The sequence below is a fragment of the Platalea leucorodia genome (genome assembly GCF_965183815.1).
Source record: "Platalea leucorodia genome assembly, chromosome: 3".
Classification (NCBI taxonomy): Eukaryota; Metazoa; Chordata; class Aves; order Pelecaniformes; family Threskiornithidae; genus Platalea; species Platalea leucorodia.
Genome location: NC_138825.1, coordinates 121,219,649 through 121,239,360, shown reverse-complemented (window position 1 = coordinate 121,239,360; position 19,712 = coordinate 121,219,649). Strand labels below are relative to the sequence as shown.

At 36.2% G+C, this 19,712-nt stretch overlaps 1 protein-coding gene across 1 annotated transcript in view; it reads left to right on the top strand.

The window, feature by feature from the left end:
• CD2AP (CD2 associated protein) overlaps positions 1-18,401 on the top strand; it is an 84,796-nt gene extending 66,395 nt beyond the window's left edge. The window contains exons 12-18 of the mRNA XM_082305626.1: positions 2,955-3,114; positions 5,395-5,537; positions 11,750-11,865; positions 12,747-12,833; positions 13,464-13,648; positions 14,792-14,855; positions 16,031-18,401. Of these exons, the coding sequence (XP_082161752.1) occupies positions 2,955-3,114; positions 5,395-5,537; positions 11,750-11,865; positions 12,747-12,833; positions 13,464-13,648; positions 14,792-14,855; positions 16,031-16,072 (797 nt within the window). The 3' untranslated portion in view covers positions 16,073-18,401. The remainder of the gene's footprint in view (positions 1-2,954; positions 3,115-5,394; positions 5,538-11,749; positions 11,866-12,746; positions 12,834-13,463; positions 13,649-14,791; positions 14,856-16,030) is intronic.
• The last annotated feature ends 1,311 nt before the right edge of the window (positions 18,402-19,712 follow it).

Here is a 19,712-nt window from a genome sequence, read left to right as displayed (position 1 = left end):
TACCACTTTATTCTTAAAATTTAAAGGACACCTTTTTTTAGAAGAAAAGCTACTATTACCACCCAAACACATTTCCAAAAGGCTTCTTTTCATATTTGAAAAACTTGCCAAGTCAAACTGTTAGGCTGTTTTGATTGTGTTTAAAAGTCAGAACCTTAGACAAACATGCTGGTTGGGTCTTAAAGAAGAAATTCTGATGTTACTGCAGCTTAAGCATATTACAAAAACATACTCTGTTCTGTGAATAGCCTGACCGTGGCTAAACAGCATTTCAACAGCTGAGCCTGCTCGGTGGGTTTCTTGGCTTCCTTGGGCAGTTTTTATAACCCAGACTTTAAACCAAGCATGTTCTCAGGTGTTTCATATGAAGAGTACTTGTTAAAATCAGCTATTTTTCCTCTGCATGTGAGCAAACAAATTATTTTTGTCTGTTGGAACAGTATCTTCAGGTGCGAACTGAGATCAACTGTATGATTCTAGAAATTGTGATCACTTAGCTCTTTATAAGTTTAAGTTTATTTAAACTGAAGTAAGTTTAATTTTAGACTGGTTCTATTTGTACTATGCTGTTAACCTTTGCATGGTTGAGTTCAACTGTTAGTGGAGGAATACAGGAAAAAGAAATATTGAGTGACACCATCCAAAATGCTTAGGAACATGAAAGCTTCTGAAAAATTAAGTAAGGTAGAGAACAGTCCTTTACTGTGATACGGGAAATGATGGAGGAAAAGTTTGTCTTGTATTCAGTTGAAGGTCTGGTCTTAAAAGTTACTTATTTAGATAGCAGTAGTGTGTTACTAGAAGAAATGCCCATTTATCAGTGCAGTTTTACTTGTGGAAAAATAACCATGTTGATACTAGTGATTAAGTTAATTAACTATGAAACGGTACTGTAATTAATTTTCAAAAAAATATTAATTGAGCAGCTCTAATCACAAGATATCAAACCATGTAATTTTTTTATGCCTATTGGGAGACTAGTAAATCTGCCTTTAATTGCAATCAAAAATTGATCAAAAATTAAAAGCAGTGCTCCTATAAGTATTTCTGTATTTATAGTAAAGGACACTTAGTGATATCATGTAGAAATTTTTGTCCAGTGTAAATGTCTTCAGATTAGTATTTTTATTTCCATTACTAAACCTCTCATTTTTAGCCAAGTCTTATCTTTTTCACGGCGGAGCAAAATTAAAAAAAGAAGCATGCCATTTTGTCCAGCAACATCATCTGATTTCTGTGCTCATGGTGAATCTTGACCTTTGATATTAACTTTTTCCACTTAGCTGTGGAGGGGTTTTATATGCAGATTTTGAGTGGGAGTAACTGAAGAGAAAACTGACAGATGTTAAGGCAGGAATACGATCTGACGACAGCATTTTTCCTGCCCTGATTATGAACTCACTTATTCCTAAAAAAAAAAAAAAAAAAAAAAGGCATAATTCTCAGCTTGCGTTCAGCATAGCTAAAATAAAGCTAATTGATCTTCAGGAATACTAACTGCTATTGGCTATTTAAAATTTAAATCTTGCGTATAGGATCAGTAGGCAGAAGTGGCTAGCACTGTTAACAGGCTGTCTTACACAGGACAGTCAGCACCATCATGTGGCAAAATCCTTCCACTACTGCAGTATTTTATTTTTTTAACTCAACACTGAGACTGGAAGGGTTGATGACAACCAGTTTAGGTTTATTGTTCATAACTCCTCCTAATGTTCAAATGTCCCAAAGCAGGAAGACAATTCTGTCCTGGATAAGGTGGTTTTTTTCAGAAGTATCTCTATGATCTGTTTACTTCCAAGTATTCCTGTGAAAGAAAATCGGTGTTTTCCTGTTTTGCGGTTGGAGGGCTGACAGTCAGCGGCTGCAGGACTTGTCCGAAGGCAGTCAGTCATAGACCTGGCAGTTCGGGCACTCAGCTGGGATGGAGCTGAAGCAAATTTGCAACCCTACCCCCAGATCCATAGCATATGTAAGCATTTTACATTAGACGAATACTTGGTTAAAAGCAAAGTTATAGGAGGGGAGGATGGAAAGAATCAAAGCTGAAGGTCAGTCTCCATCCCAGTTTACTGATTTACTGCCCTGTAAGGGCAGTAACTGTAAAGGACTGTAGCTCCTTAACTGTAACCTAACAATAATCTTTTAAATCCTCAGTACTTTATGCATGCCTGACTGAGCTGTAGCATAGTTTTACAAGGAAAAGTAGAAGGTATGCTCTGGATATCCCACAGGGTGTGATAGGGAACAGGGGCTGAAGACTATTCAACTCACATTTGTGAAGCAGCTTGGATTTTTTGGTGTCCTGTATGTTCTATGTCAGCTCCTCTGGACAGTATTCAATTAGGTCATGCAGTCATTGAACAATAAATGGTTTTTTTGTTTGATTATCTATACTTAATTTGCATCTTGAACTTGTAGGAAGGTATACTTTATGTAAAATAAATTCAGTTATTCAGATAAATAGTCATTTTTTCCCCCTTTTTTCCATAGATAAATTGTGCTGCTTGTGTGTATGGAAGAAGTCTAGTTACAACAAAACTAAAAAACAAAACAAAACAAACAAACAAGAACAAAAACCCCTACCTTTTTAGGAGGAGACCAGGTGAATTCATAGAAAAGAGAAAGCAGTAGCAGTACAGAGAGATTCTTGACTCTTAGCTGTCATTTGCAATGCAATAATGTGAATCCATAAATGTGAATCCATAATTTCTTGCTACTGTTTCATGTCAGTAGAAAGACATTTTGCTTGCTTTAACATAATGTTTTTTAGGTTCAGGTAAGTAGTTTATGTGTTTTGATAAGGTATCACTTAAGACACTTGCATATCTATTTTTCACTTTTATCCGATGTTCAAAGAAAGTATTTCTGACAGCAGTTGCTTTCTAATTGATTAGCATTGGAAGAATTCTAGACAACATGGGTCTTTAAAATGTTACGGTGACTTATTTTGTCAGATGAAAAAGGAGCTTTGGATCAGAAGCCTTTGAAGCCACAGGCTCCTCAAGTACCACCCAAGAAGCCTATTCCTCCGAGCAAGACTAACAGCTTACTGAGAGCAGGGCTTCTGCACCCCAAACGTCCAGATAAACCTGTTTTGCCATCATCTGTATCCAAGTCAGTATAACTTAAATCATATACACCAAGTATATTTTATTTGATTTGTTGTTCGATCTTCCTGCATGGATGAGGTGGGAAGAAACGAATGTTTTAAGGGTGAAAAGGATGCAAGGATAAGTTTTGCCCTACACCTACCAGTGTCTTGGTTCACCAAGTTTTTATCAATGTGAACTTATAACTTTAATTCTTTGAGACGTTGAATCCATCTCAGAATAAATACTACAGCATAACTAACCCTGGGACAGATGAAGTTACAAATCTGTGGGCTGCTTTGCTTTAAGCCTGCCCCATAATAAAGAAGTTGTAGCTACAGTAGCAGGATGGTGTAAAAGAATCTGTGGACATGGCAATTGAGAATTATTATTGTGTTGGAAGATTTGAGCTGCATCAGCGTTCAATATTTCAACGCTTTATATAGAATAAGGGAAGGGAAGAGCTGAGCACAGTTAGTACCTGTGCTAAAGGTACTCGGTGTTGCTTATGTGCCCTGCTGGGGGAGAAAGCACACACTACAGAACTACACCCGTTCTCTATAGTCTGTCTTGAGTATTCTCAGTTGAGTTACTGGACAAATAAGGAGGGTAATAGCAAATAATCGCTCACTATTTCTTTTAGATCCACTTTTAAATTCTTTTTTTCTCATGAGTTTGAAACAATTATTGATGGTGTTTCACTAAGACTAATTTTGTATCAATACCCTTCCCCTCTCCCCCCTGCCCCGCAGTTTCCCTTTCTGTCTCCATCAAAGTATTTGCTAGATCCTTAACCAAAACTGTAAATAAACTGCTGACGGGTAACTATCCCTCTGGGATGTTTAGTTGACTTGAAAGAACCATGAGAAAGTAAGGTCATGATGGATTTGGCCTTGTACAAATAAAGGAGCAGACAGCTGCTACATCAAAGAGCTTGCACCTTAAATACCTGCAAAGATACAGGGTGGCAGCAAGCATTTCTCAAGGTTTATCTCTTTTTACAGCAGGTCCTGTATAGCTGAACCAAAAGGAAGAATATCTAAATGGAGAAAAGAGTGAGGAGGGAGGGCAGTGGGGAAAGGGAGTGTGGGTAAGGCACACACTTTGGACAGTTGGCTCCAGCAGAGGATGATCGAGGCAGAGCTGTCTCTGATCCCACCCTGTGCAGCCCTGGGAACACTGGAGGCCTGACTGAAGACTTAGACCATTGTCACTTCACTTCTGTTTAGGTTTTCAGTATGTAATTGTGTTCTATCACTTGGTATTTTGGAGAGTTTCCCAAGTAAAGTGTTTTTTTTTTTTTTGTTTTTTTTTTTTTTTTTTTTAAACCACAAGTCATGTTCCCCTCCCCCATTTTAGAAAATAATTATGGACATAAAGGGATACACATGTGCAGTTAAATAGAGGTCTGTAGTAAACTGTGGTCCTTTAATAATTGAAATCTTTAAATCGTAGGGGTATTTAAATATGATTAAATGTCTGAAAGTTTAACGTTGCTCTAGGAAGATAAGGCTGCTATCTCTTTTTCTACTGCAATAAAACTTCCAAATAAAGGATTTGGGAGATGAGTTAATGGTAGGGACACACTGAAGCTGAAAACTGGTCCATTTATCTACTTTACTTTTATGCTGTGTCATAAATGATGGCAAGAATTGTAAAGAAAAATGTTCTCTCTCCTTTTTTTTTTTTTTTTTTTTGGTTGGTTGGTTTGTTACAGTGGTGTTTTGGTTTGTTGTTGGTTTTGTTTTGTTTTGTTTTGTTTTGTTTTTGTCCCTGGATGTTGTGACCAGACATGCAAAGAATACATGGTAGAATAAAAGCCATATATACAAAGTACTTTATTCTATACCCAGAAAGACGTAACTTGTTCTTGGCAGCTTTTCTCTTTACAGGAAGATTTTGATGTCAAGGAGTCTGAGTATGTTTCTGAATATTTCAAGAGATATTACTGAAGGTGCTATTCAGCTCTCTTGTTTTCCATTGCACTGAAATGTAATATTTTAGATTTCAAGTGCCAAAATGTGCCATGCAGTAAAAGTCTTGGATTATTTTTACAAAGGGATTGTACATGTTTGACAACCTCTGCAAGAGCTGGAACACGAGAATTGGCTTTTATAGGAGTAGAATTGCTCTCCAAAAGACTTGATTTTAAGCAAGGCTTTAGGAAATGATAAAGTCTACTGAAGTTTTTCCATTTACTTTTAATTTTTGGTATGTTTCAGTTGTAAACTATTTAATCTCTTGATTACGTATGTCTTGTCTTTTTTCTTTTTTTTTTTTTCCCCCTTCTTTTTTCTTACTACAGATCTAATGGAGAAGTTGTTTCTCTTCGACCAAAATCTGAAGTTGAGCCAGGAGCAAAACCAAAGTTAGACTCTGAACCATTACCACTTAGACCAAAATCAGTAGAGGTAGATTCACTTGTGGTAAAGAGCTCTAAAGAATCAGGTAAGAAAAGAATAAAAAGCTCTTTTGGGTCTTTCTGTTTGGATTGAAGTACTTTACAAGGTTAGAATAAGCTTTTTAAGTAATTTACTCAAAATGCCACGGAGCGCAATTATGCCTGTTCAGTAGAAAGTCTGTTTTTCTACAACTGCTGTAGGAAGCTGAAGGTAAGAGTCAGCAAGCGATGAACAGATGTGAGTAGGCTGTTTGGAGGTAGTTGATGAGCTCTGTGTTGTAACAGATGATAGGAAGGGAGGAACATAGGTAGTGGTTTGTTCTTCTAATTTGAAAGCATGGGTTTTTTTGCTGCCACTTTTATCTTGCGTTTTTATTAAATTGTTTTCCTTACTGACTGGTTCTGTTTGTTCTGCTCTTGCATTTCAGATAACTTTTGCTTTTCTAGCTAACTTGTGTATTTTTAGTAATACCATTACCTTCAGCATTCTGTGATTAAGTTCATAGCTATTCCAGATTATGACTTTATCATACCTTAAATTTGGGCCAGCATGCTATATTACATTTGAATTTCATGCTTATGGCTTTGCTTATTGCACCTTGAGCCAAACCTGGCATCTCTTTAAATCTAAATTTGTCCAGTAAAAACCTTGATACGGGTTAAAGCAGCCACATTGATGATCAGGCTCTCTGAGCTATTACACAGCTACATTTTGTCCTTTACTTGACACTGCAACTGATTTCAGTCTCTATGTGCCTCTTAAGCAGAGATCATCTGCTGTGGGCATATTTTTTTTAAACTCTAAATTGTTTTCACTTTATGACTAACCACTGCAGAAAAAGCTTTAGTGGATTGTACCTGCAGTGTTTGGCTTGCATATCTCAAATGCAACCTTTCATCTCTGAAGAGGTTTTAGTAATAATACATTTTGAAATTGTACTATAACTTGATGTGTTTTTTTTTAAGGCCAGTTATGATATTCACGTTGTAGAATAGTTGATCCTAAAGTGTAATAAATTCATCTGCAAGATAAAAATAACGCATTAAAAAACTGAAGCAGTTTATGAATAGAAAAGAGTACTCCTGATTTTTTCTGTTAGGCATTCTAAAATGTGCTTCTAAGCTTAAATGCTTCGTATGAGGAAAGGTTAGTTCATGTATGTTTTTAATACAGAAGTTATATACTTCTGAACCACAAAAAGCTGGACTTCAGTAGGTAGTAAAATATCCTGGAAATATTACAAATACTATCAGTGTTACTTATAAATACCCTAAAGTATTTATAAGGGGCTTTTTTTTATTCCCCAGTAAAATCTATGCGTATGCCGTGGTACGCCTTGTATTAAAGATTTTGAATTGGCAGTTTAACTATTGCCTCTATTTAAAGGTGAGTTTGAGTGAGGGTGCGGAAGAAACACTTTCAGGCCAAAGTAACCTGAGAGATGAAAGAGCGATGCACAACTTAGCCTTAAAAATGTAAGCTTTGTCCTACTCTTCAGATGTTTATCTCTAGGATTGTGCTAGATGTGTTACTGTATGGCATAGTATTATTTATCCCTAGGAAAAAGCTCCCCATGAAAGCAGATGGAACTTTTTCTTTAGGTGCAATTATCTTGACATCTTTAATAACCAGAGTGCCAACATAGTAGCTTTGGTATTAGATATTCATATATATATATACAAAAATAAATCTAATACAGATTCAAAAAAAATCTATGACTTCTGATTTGCTGACATAAGATTTTACAGGCTCAGAGAGAAATTAAAGATTTTAATATCTAGGTGGGGCAGGGGGTGGGAGTGGGGAATTCGCAAGTGGGTGAGGTCTGTTCAGTGGTCCCTGTTTGGCGCAGAGCAAGCGGAGGCGGCTCAGGCAGTCCGCCTGGGGATGCGGCACTGACAGCGTCCAGGAGCTGCTATTAGATGAAAGTTTCAAAAGTCTTCTGTTGTGTGAAATTGCCGTCGTTGCATGAGTCACTTGTAGTTTCAGTGCTTTTGTGAAAGGGGTCTAGTGCAAACTCCTGCCAGTAGAATACAGTGAATCTCATGCTTTATGTCTCTGTATGCATTCTGCTGCTAAAGATGTAATACTCCATGCAGCAGCTAATGCTATATAAAGCTCCAAAGGTGTTGGGTCATTATAGAAAGTTTAAGATTGTTTAATCTTACAAGAACTAGATTAGATACTAAAACATGGGGAAAAATATGTGGCTAGGGTTGGCAACTCCATTCCCAGGGTCTCTCTCTTTTTTTTTTTTTTTTTTTTCCCCTTTAGCTTGAGATACTGAAGCGAATGAATTTTCTTTAACTATGGGTTTATTTTTTCGCAACTTAATTTGACCATGAAGTGTGATGTAGGTTCAGCCACTTTCAGTTTAGCCTAAGGAAAAGCTGTAAATATTTTGTATCTATAGGAAAAAACAACCCAACCCACACCAAAATTAGGTCCCCAGCCATCAGATGAGGATAAATACTCAAAACATTCAGAAACACTGATCATGTTGAAATACCTCCTCCTAAAGCTTTATTTGAAAAATTGCATAAATGTTTCTCTGTCCGGTTAGAATTAAAGTATTGTAAAAGACTAAAGCTGTAATACTAGCATGCTGAACATGTAAAGCGATTCTGTTTCTTCTACAAATGTTTCTTTTTCCTGCTTTGTAAAATAATTTTTTTGTTCAGAATCTTTTTCTAGACATTCCTCTCCTTGACTTTTCTTTCCAGATTTTGTTTCCTATCCTGTTTGCCATGTTTCCCTTCTTACGTGTCAGGAAATTACCCTACCCTTCTCCATTTTGGTAAGATAACAATCTATAAGGAAATCCAAATGCTTTATGCCATACACATAGCCTCTTCTTAACGTCATAAGCGTAATTTTCAGTTGCAGTTATTGATACTAAAATTTTTGGGTTTCAATTTAAAGTGCTTTTTATGTTTCTTTGAATGCCTGTTTTCCTTAGCTGTTAAACAAGAAGTTACTTTAAGTATACTTTTCAAATAGGAACTTGTAGAGGTAACAAAATAAAACAAGAAAAACTTTACAGTCCAGCTATTTATAAGACAAACATAGTGTTTATAGTGAAATGTGTTCAATATCTGTAGGACTTCTCGTGTATTTAGGTTGAATGGCTTTATCTTTCAATAGCACAAATTAGCCAAAGACTTCACAGTTGCGTATTTAGTATTATGGGTCTTGTAAAATAGTATTTGTGAGAGTCACATATTAGGAACATGCTTAATTGTAGCAAATACCTTACTATTGCTCAACTGCAAATTTAAATATTCTAAAGCTTATATCTGTTCCCTAAATTTTTGGGGTGCAATCTCAGCAAGATGAGCAATAGGAAAAAGGGCTGCCATCTTCTCTTACTCTGCAGATTAATGTGAGGTCTTGTGTTCTAAAATATGGGATACGTTTCACTTCTATCATGGGTTTTTAAACCCCAGCCACATGAGGTCTTGGAATCATAATTTCTTTAGACACCCCTTCAGCTTTGCTTTTTTTTTGTGAAGGCTTTTTAAGACAAACTGGTATGAATACACTTGAAGCGTCCACAAATCTTAACACAACCTCTCACCTAATTGTATTTGTTAAAGCTCCTAGCAGTTCTGTAATGTATGGATCCGTGTTAAGGTTGCAGAAGAGACATTTCTAATAGTCTGTCTTAAGAAACTGCTTAAATTAGCTCGTCTTTCTAGATAGAAAGGTGCTCTCGCTCGGCTTTAAAATAATTTTTCTTACTCAAATTATCCCCAGATGTATGGTATTGCTCATTTGGCACTATATGGGATTCCCTTTTACGATTACTCACAGGCTGTCTGTAAGAACGTTGATTGATAAATCACTTTATTGATTTAAATGGGTGTAAATTGTGAACTTTCAGTGGGTTTCACTGGTATCTCTATTGGTTTCAGTGGGGCCAAGATTTTTTCCTAAGATAATTAAGAATGCTGTTTAAAAAGAAAAACAAACAAACAAAACCCCCAAGCCCACAACAGAACAAACAAAAACACCACCACCAAAACCACAAACCCAAATCCCCACCAGCCTGTGTTTAATTTCTTCTCTATACCAAAGCAACGAAAAGGAAAGGTAAGAAGGAAAATGCAAGTACAGTCAGAATTCCCTCTGACTGTAATGGACTGGTAATATTTTAATGCTGAGAAATTGTCTCAGGTGTAGCAATTTCCTTTAGAAGCTCTTACAAATAGGGGGGAAAAAAAAAACCCTGGCTTTAGTGTCATCCCACCATCATAATAGCAACTCAGTTCACAATTCTGATTTAAATTTACTGCCAAATGATCTGTCATTTCTGCAGAATGACAAAAGGAGGATCGTTTAAAGGCAAAAATTACTGAGATGGGGGAAAGGGCATATATATATATATTTTTTTTTTTTTTTTTTCTTGCCTTCTTGTTACCTTTTTAGTAATACCTAACTAAGGTAAATGCTGATTTACATTTTGGCATGGGTTAGTGTTATGGGATTACTGACGACTGGGTAAAGAACATGAAGATAGACCCCTTGGTCACTGTTGCTTGACTTCTAATAAGTTAAATATTTTATTGGCACAGACTACAACAGAAATACCTTCATAGTTATTTATTTTCCCCTCATCCTCTTTTCCGTCAGCCACTTGCCATTCGTCACTCTTCTGTTTCTTCCTTCTTTGTTTTTCTTCCCCGCTTTTTTAAATTGCAAATATGATTACATGTTTACAAAAGAATGTCTTTACATTCTCTTTAATAAAATTAAAAAGCAGCGAAACTGATTGGTAACAAATAGTGTTATAAAAGCTAGTGTTTCAACAAGGCAGCGGATGATGAAGTAGATATGTTCAGGGCTGTCTGAAAGATGTGAATATTTTAAGGACTTCAAGGGTAGTAGCACAGAGTAGAAGACATTAAAATCAGTTAAAACACTCAGTGGAAAACTTGTTCCTACAGGTATAAATTAGCTTTGACCATGCATGAGTAAAACTTGATTTAATCAGATGATTTTAAGTCATCCAAGCACTGAAGTGGTATGAACGGTCTGGCTCAGTGTTCTTAGGCTTTTTTCTTATCTGTCCTGTTGCTATAGCTTCAAAATGAATGTGGAAATCGGGAAAGAAGTATGATAGCTTCTGTTTGATAAACGATAATGTAATGTAAAAATCAGAGCTTTCAAGGAAAAAAAAACAGAACAAAACAAAACACACCACCACCCCGGTCCCCCTAAAAAAACCCAACCAACCAACCAAAAACAAACCCCAAAAACCCGAACCTCAAATGTTACTTTTGGTGCCCATAGTAAATGCTGTGTGGCATTTTCATTAAACATTTAGAGTCTCTAGAATAAGTCTAATGAATTTGTGTTGTAAAAACATGTAGAATACATATAATCTTATGTCGATGCTTAAATAAAAAACCTGTCTCATTGCACATCTATTGCCAGGTAAGTATTATTTTTGTGGAGAAATGGGTAAGATGTCAAGTTGTTAACTAGGTGAACTACTTAAGTTATTAGATTAGGTATGTTCTGTTCTTCCTATTAATAGGTTTTTTCCTAAGGTTGTCTCTTCCCATAGGATGTAAAAAAATTTCTACTGATCTAAGAGAGTTTACCTAGCGCTATGAGCATAAAGAGACTAATAAGCAGAGAGATCTGTCTGATTTAATAAAGTACGAGAATGGAGTTTTGAAATGTTCTATTACAGACTTCATGAAGTCATGTATTGTCTTTAGACGAAGTACTGCCCTGCACAGAAATGTTTGCAGTTGATGTCTTGTTAACTTACTTTCACCAACCTGTGGACATGTACTTTACCGTGTTGCTTTTGGTTTTGTCTCAGTCACTAAACTTGCACGAAAAGCATGAAAATCCAAGTTTAGTGGATAGCAAGCAAATATGCTCTCTTTAATTGTTGAATATGGCTTCTCTCAAAAAAATGAGTCATAAATATATTTTTCTCCAGATTCTTGTTAGGTCTGTTTTATGCTGCCATGTTACTACAGCACTTCTTCTGTTGAGAACTTGAATTTAAATGCTAGTTGAATTAATTCTGAACTTTTTTCAAGGGGGAAAATGTGGTTTCCCAGATATGCCAAAATCATGTAGCTGTTTCATATGGCTCATGTGTTGTATATGCTGAAAATCTTTGAAACAATAAGAATTCTGATAATTTTTTTTTTTTTGTCTTAAGGAAAAAAGTGATAAAAAAGGATGCAGCAAAACCTTGTGGTCTTGATGGTGGTCTGTGTTTTCATCTTTTTCTAGATCTGTTAAGCTTTGATGATGTAATAGCTACCTCAGATAATCTATCGCACCCTACTGCAAACCGACCCAAGATGCCTGGTAGGAGGCTGCCTTCACGTTTCAATACCAGTAGTCCTGTGAGTATATTGGGTGTGTTTTCCTAGTAGAGAACTAAGAACTAACTTCCTAGGAAACAAGGTGGAACTGGGAAACAGTCTTATGAACCATTTACCTGAGAGCAAAATGCAAAATGCCGCAGGGGTTCAGTTCCTATAGGCTTTGTCTACAGGAATATGCATTCCCAGGAGGGAAGGGTGCGTAAGAGAAACAACGCGACTGCGTTGCAGCTGAAGGAGTCTTTCTGTTCTGTGGGGTATTACTGCAGTAAGTACTCAGCTTTTCTGGCATCGCTGATGATTAAATAGTTGTTGTGCATACACACAACTCTGAAAGTGTCTTTAGTGCCTTACAAGCCTAACAATATATAGTCTTTGGCCACAACAAATTTGCAGTTTGATGTTGCTGTAATGCGGGGCTTGTGATCTCATGTGCTATGACATGAGATTGTCAGACCATGAGAACCAGGTGGTGCAGAGTCCTGGAAGTCAAATTATATCATCAGATTTGTATAGCTCAGTCATGTCAGTTACCATCTACAGTTACTGCCTGTTAATGTTTGTGTTTTAGGGAAGCACCTACAGGCTCCCAAAAGCATCAAGTACTTGTTAAGTACTGCAGAGGTGCTTGAAAATCCTGCCCAAGATTCCTATGTTTGATTTAAATTCAGCTGAATGAGTATTGTGGGGAAGGAAAGTTCTGACTGGCAGGGAAAAAAAATTATGGTAGTCTAGCAATTTAAGGTGGTTTGGTTTTTTGGTGGTGTGTTTTTTTTTTTTTCTTTTGCTTTTTACTATTGCATCTTTAGAAACATGTGACAGTTCTTTTTTTATTCACTTTTTCAATTTTTTTTTTTTTTTGATTCTGAAAACCTTTTCATTTTTTATGTATGGTTTACCAGGCAAGTCAAAATGTGAGTCCAGAAAAAGCTTTGAAGGTGCAAAAAGAAGAAGAATGTGCCAAACCAAAGCCAGTTGAAACAAAAAAGGTATGATGCCAAGGAGCTAGAGAAGCACCGGGCAGCTGGGTGTTCTGTTCACCTTGCTCGTATTTCTAGTTTAGATTGATGAAACCATCCAGATGCAAACAATTGTATTTAAATGCAAGTGAGTCATGTCATATAGTATAAAGTTCATAGTAGAAATTTTAGTGTAAAGCTCATTTATACTTCAGTATAAACTGCATCAGTTCTGATAAGAACTATTGTATCAGGTAGCATGAAACTACAGTGGTATTTCCCAAATAAGCTTTATGTCTGCTCAGCCTTTAGTCTCCCAACAGGCAGAACAACTGAGCAGATCAGAAGGGTGCACAAAAGATTGTAACGAACCAATGGGCTCCATTAAATCACAGTGGGTTTTTTTCAAGTGTAGAGAACTGCAGTGTGAGTACTTTTTTTTAGTGACTACAGGAACCTCAGGGAAATGCTTAATAAAGAGCTGTATAAAATAGTTACTTCATACTACAGTAGTCCATTTGAACTGGGCATTGTTTTTTACCTTTGGGTAGAAAATTAAGAAAATTTGTGCACATGTAGCTCCCATACCAGTACAACCTGTATGCTGTAGGTGTTCATAAAGATTTCATTTCTTAGCTTTCTACCGATTTATTTTTTCAGCCATCTGCATTCAGTCCACCAGTTCCATCTTCATCTCAGAGACCAAGTTCTGTTATAGTCAACTTTTTTCCTGGAGACATCCAACTTAAAGGAGAAACGGATGATGAAAAAATTTCTGTGGAAGAGCTCAGGACTCAGATGAATGATTTGATAGGTTTAATAGATGCACTGAAGAAAGAACATGGGTAAATATTTTCATTCTCAATCTGCAAAAGGATATATAGACATCTTCCAAGTGTCTTTAATGCCAAACTTCTTAAAAATAAAAATCTATTCTATATTAATATATTAATTCAGAACTTCTGTCTTTAGAAGTTGATCCAACTAGATGTCCTAAATAGGTACAAACTTGATGTCAGGGTATTTTTGGAATTTGTACACATTTTCCCCTTCCTACTTTGCGCTCCTGAATTCATTACAGCTTTTTGAAAATATTTCTTAAATGGTTAGTACTTTCACCGTAACGAAAAGTAGATAATTTTTGTAGTATTTAACATTAGTACATGTGCTGGCCTTGTGTAACACGATGCACAAGTAATTGCAGTATTGACATCACTGGTAGCAGGGAAAGATATTACTGAGCTTTTCAAATTGGTGATCATGGTGGCCTCATCTATGTGCATGTGGTAGGGCTGTGTTTGGGGAATGAGGTAGAAGAAAAATGTAATCGGTATTAGAGTAAACATAGTAAAGACCACTCTGCAGGAAATGGACTTTTTCTGGTTTTAGTTTTGCAGCACAAACATTCATTTTGGTCCTATTTAAACTATGACTAGTGCTAACCAAACTGGCTTTTAGAGTGACTTCTTGATAGGTTATAAAGCATCAGGACCAATTAGTCTCCAAAGTAAATGAGTAAATTATGAGTTCTGAAGATTAGTGAAAGTCTTCAGTGACTTGCTAATAATTCTTATCACTTTCTTGCCTGAACATAGTCATGAAATAAAACATGTTTTAGGAACTTCCTATCCTAAAGAATTTCTGTTCTCTATGTAGAACTTGGTTTAAATTCAACTCTCCAAGTAAAATAACAGTACAAATTTTTAAGTAGTCTACTTAAAATTGTCATAATAAGTTAGGGATAAGTGCATAGTGATAGGTAAGTAGTGTTGAGAGTTGGTGGAAGCTTGTGGTCCCCCAGATTTGAGTACCTGTTCACTAGTGGGCATGTACTTACATGTAAGCTTTATTTATAAGAGGTAGCATCAGACAGTTGTTATGTGAATTCATCTTGTAAAATTTAAACAAGGCCTGTCCTTCCTGTTCTGAGTAATGTGAAATTTTTTTACCCTTCTAACTCATCTTTCTGATATCTTAACTACTATTAGGAGAGAACTGGAAAAACTAAAGAAGGATTTGGAAGAAGAGAAGCTGTTGCGCAGTAATCTGGAGGTAATATTGGCAATTTGAAGGGAGTAAAGTTTAGAAGTATGTAGGCAGTGTTCTGGAATTCGATGCCACAAGAATGTCTTAATGAACATGCTCAACCTTTTTTTTTTTTTTTTTTTTTTTTTTTATTGCTGTGTTACTGTGCAAGTGAATGAATGCATCAAAGGCAGTTAGATGTGTATAGAAGATTCACAGCTCATCTTAGTTCAGCTTGCTTTCTCTGGAAAATTACTTTCAACAATACATATGGGTGTTGGGATGTGAGTTCAGTTTAGTGTTGCTAGATTCAGCTCTTTGCTAGAAATATGTCCAACTGGACATGTTCCAAGATAGAAGATTAATACTTTGCTTTTGTAAGACTTGAAAGACAAACTTACTTTATGTAATCAACAGAAAAACAGAGCAAAAGTGAACTTTCCTAAATTTTTGATGAACTGTTTAAATATTAAGTGGATCATTTGCCGAAAGAACAGAATGCATCTGAAAAATTTCCTTATGAATGAACGCCACTCTTCTCAATTTATTGATGAAGAAGGCTACCTGCAATACAATATGGTGCCATTAAGTAGTTAATCGGATGAGCTTATTGTAGAAAATTATTTCAGTCTGGTACAAAAGGGCATTTTATTTGTGAAATAGTACTTCTTAACTACAAAGCTACTTTCGAAACTTGAGGAGAACTTCTGGTGATTCCTCTTTTTAGTGCATCTCCAAAGCAATCGGTGAAGTAGCCTTAAATATGCACTGGGAATGAAGAGGAGGTAACTTCCATGTGTCCTCTAAATCCATTTGAAGAAATACAAATTAATCACAGCACGGTCTTTTGCGTGAAGACTGCTTTAGGAAGTTAGACTGAGGTGATGATGCAGTGTTACGCGGGGATATGTCAACTGATTTCACAACCCAGCTTTGACTGCTTTATTCAGAGTGAATTTCTCCAATGAGATGTGCCAGAACTATAGGCAATTTTTAATGATTTTAAATTCTTGTTTGTTTAGCAATATAGTAGTATAAATAAGCTGTAAATATTGAGCTGTCAAATGCCTCTGTGTTACGATTTTATTTACTTAACTGTCTTTGAAATATAAAGATTATAATTTTGATGAAAGCTCTGAAGACTTTAGGTTATTGTTACTTTAATACTGACTCTTTTTCTTTTCAAAATGTCCATTTTCCAGCTTGAAATAGAAAAATTGAAGAAAGCAGTGATGTCTACATGAGACAGCTATGGACTCAGTGTTTTTAACTTGCCAGGAATTCAAAGCTGAACACAAGGAGAACTGACTCTTACTTCATAATAATGGATGCTGGTGTTCTACAGTCTTAAAGAAAAAAAAAATATAGTAAAAAAAGGAATATAGTCTTTTATTCAGAGACATAAGAAAACAAAAGAGAATAATGGTGTAATTTTTCTGCCAATATAAAAGAGGCCTTATTTCTTACTGTGCTGGAATTGCAAACCTTATTTTTTGGTTTGCTTGAAAATACTACTGAATCTGTATAGAAAGGAGAGGGAATTCTTAATAGATTTTTATTGAGTACCAGTAGTTTAATTTTTAAAGAGATCTATACTATAAATAGGGTGATCTATCTTTACAACTAATCTGTAAAATAGTCTATTGCGAGGGCTGTAATAAATGTATCGTAATTGTAGTCACTACTTTTCCCCTACACGCAAAAGGGAATATATGATATTTGTACAATTTTGGCAGTCTTACCCAGGGTTATGCTGTTGTGCCTGTCTGCAGTGAGAATATTAATAATATGCGGTTTATAAGTTGAGTAATGAGATAGGAATTTGTTAATGCAATGAAGCAGGTGAAACTCCTATGCATTGTAGCAAGAACGAATGATCTAATCTGGGTAGTTTAGCAGAACGTTTTGTCACTTGCACTATTGGATTAAAAGGGGATTTAGGACTGAATCATGAAGTTATGACAAAATTGACTTTTACAACCACAAAATGCAGGAAATACAGAAACAAGACTAGAATCTAGTCTTAACTCAACCTGTTGTGCCTAAAATATTACAGCATGAAAAAGTAAACCTGAAGTCACAACATCTGTGGTTCTGTGTATCTAAACTGAAGTCATCAGTCTTTCTAGTGGTTAAATATGCATCTTGATCTGTTTTTACAATAGTCAGGTTTTGTTTATAATATGTCTCCAAATAAATCCCTTTGGAACTTTGATACTCTCAAAAGGTCTCAATATTTATATATTTATGCCATAAACTTTATCAGTATATTATGTACCTCTAAATTTAATAACATCTTTGTATTTTAATGAGTGATTGGAATGGTTGCTTTGACAGCATTGTGCTGGTTTCCAAAACAGCATCTTTCACATTTTATGGAAAACAGTTGAAATCTTGTGGATTGCCATTATCTTTAACAGCTGAGCTCAACACAGTGCACCAGAATAATATACAAATAATATGCAAAGTGATGGGAGACAATGGTATATATTCATTTGGTTAAAGACTTAAAAAACCTACAGCTCTAGAAAGCCAGTCAAATGCATTAGTTCTGTTAGTAATCACCTTATCTCCTTTTGGTCTACTAGAATTTAAATGACAAAACCATGCCACATAGTTTGGCAATTTCACCAGTAAGAGAAGTAATAAAGTTTCTATTCATGGGAATATTCATAAATATAGCAATTATTTAATATGTCACTTGAGGAAGTGAGATGGAAGTGTTACTTCTTGAGAGTATACTTTTTCCACAGTTGATGCATCATAAAATACAAACATCAAAAAGTCAATTGGAGGATGTTTGTCAGTTGCTGATTTAAATTGTTCATAAAATTTGATTAGTATACTAGGCAAATATTATGTAATATTTGGTAGTCACATTGCTAATAAGCTGATTCAATATTAATGCTTTTAACTTTTAATTGCCTAGTTGCATCACAAATGAAGACTTGAGCCAGATCTTTATACTGAGGAATAATGTACAGCAGTAATGCTTCTCGTCAGACACTAAACTCTTACTTAGAATTTGTACCTCTAAGTCGGGTGATGAAAAGCAAGAATTGAGCCTAATGGAATAGCCCATTTTGTTAAACAAGCTCTTCACTGTGATTAAAGCATGAAACAAATCTTGGAATGGATTGCTCTACAGAAGTTGTGTCTGCGTGTGAGCTTGTAGCAGACGAGCAGAAGACGACAATCAGTTAAAACCACAAATGAAAGGTGTTTGTTATTTAATGGCCTTTGTTCGCTATAGCAATAAATGACCCAAGTGCAATGACTTGATTTAATAAAACCCTCCTTTAAAAGTAGCTGCTATGAGTATTTTTAGCCATAAGGAAGTTGCCCTGATACATGTCTGTCTTGTCTTCAGCTAGTGTTATGTACTCGAGTGGAGGGGAAGAGGGTAATGGTTTTGAAGACATTCCACAGTACAAGTTCCTAAAAGCAGTATGCTTCACTGACTTGTTTACCGGTGCTGTAAAATGATGCATGCTATCCAAACTCAGCAAATAAAATAAGCTTAAAAACCTCTTGAAATGTCTGCTCAGTTCTGTTCAGGAATGTTTCGTATGCCATTAAATCCTTTGCAGGAGGAGTCTGGGGGGTGGGAGCAAAGTGTATTATTATTTATCTAGTCCCCCTTTTGAGGCTTTCGGATTTTAATTTACTCACTGGGATGCTCTGGTTCCTGACTGTCAGGATGGCTTAGGATCCAAACAGTTGGAAAGCTTACTGGTTTTCTTTGCAAGTGTAACTGGGAATCTTAACTTCTCAGTATCTCTTTATTTCCCCCCTGCCTTTTTATTTCCTGTTGGTCCATATTGGACTGACCTTACTGTGCATCTTCAGAGCCTTCTTGTAAGATCCCTGTTGCCACTCAGTAACGTGGATAAATGCATGTTTGAATCACTTCTTAAATATATAGTGAGGAACCGAAGACTGAGAGTATGGCATGTTTAAAAGGGGTATGGATGAGGGAAAAGGCAAATGGAGACCAGAACAGAAGGGCATTTTTAAACTGCAAGGTTTTTATTCATTTATCATAAAGTTTTCTAAAAAGCTTTTGTTTGCATACAAGGTACAGTTTTAAAAAAATATATATAAATTACAGGTCTACTTAGGTTTGTTTTAATTTATTTGAACAATCACCGTAAAGATAACATTTTTCATTAGTGTTCCTTCAGGGGAATGAAGTTTCTGATGAAAACCTGTAATGTATTGCAAGGTTGGACTTTGAGTTGTGTAACAAAGTATCTGTTGAACTTTTAAATAAATACCTTGTATTCATTAAAGTAATAAATTAGCATAAGTCTGTTAACTCTTTCCAAAGGGAATGGTAAAAACGGGTTTTCACAGCTGCCTTCCTTTTGGCTGCTGTTGAAGTTCTCGGAGCTGTTCCTGACTGCTGCCTGTTTGCTTTCTCAGAGCAGCGTCAAAGCAGCTGCTCACATATCTTGGGTAATTGGATTTTGCAAGAGCTGAAAAGACAAACCACTCCCTTTTGGGTGCCGAGGCACATACCTCCCGGCTTGAAGAATGCAAACAGCCTTGATCAGCTTGTAAAGCGTGAGACTGATGCTGCTGGTTCAGGGTTTGGAGTAGGCTCCCTGCTTGTTGGAATCCATGGTGTGAATACCTTTCTAAGCCCTAGGAAGCGCAGATCGCACCTCTCCCTTCTGGGAGAAGCATGTGCGGGTGTCTGTGTTGAAGTGTGCCAGCCTTCGTGTCCTTCAGAGGACTCTTGCTTAGGCTGAGGTGTTTGAGAATCGAGGGGTATTCGGTCTTGCCATCATAGCAGAGGTTCAGGGAGGGGGGGGTTGTGTGTAGAAGCGCAACTCCAAGTGCCTCCGGGAAAAAGCCTTTTAAAACGGGCATCCATACCCT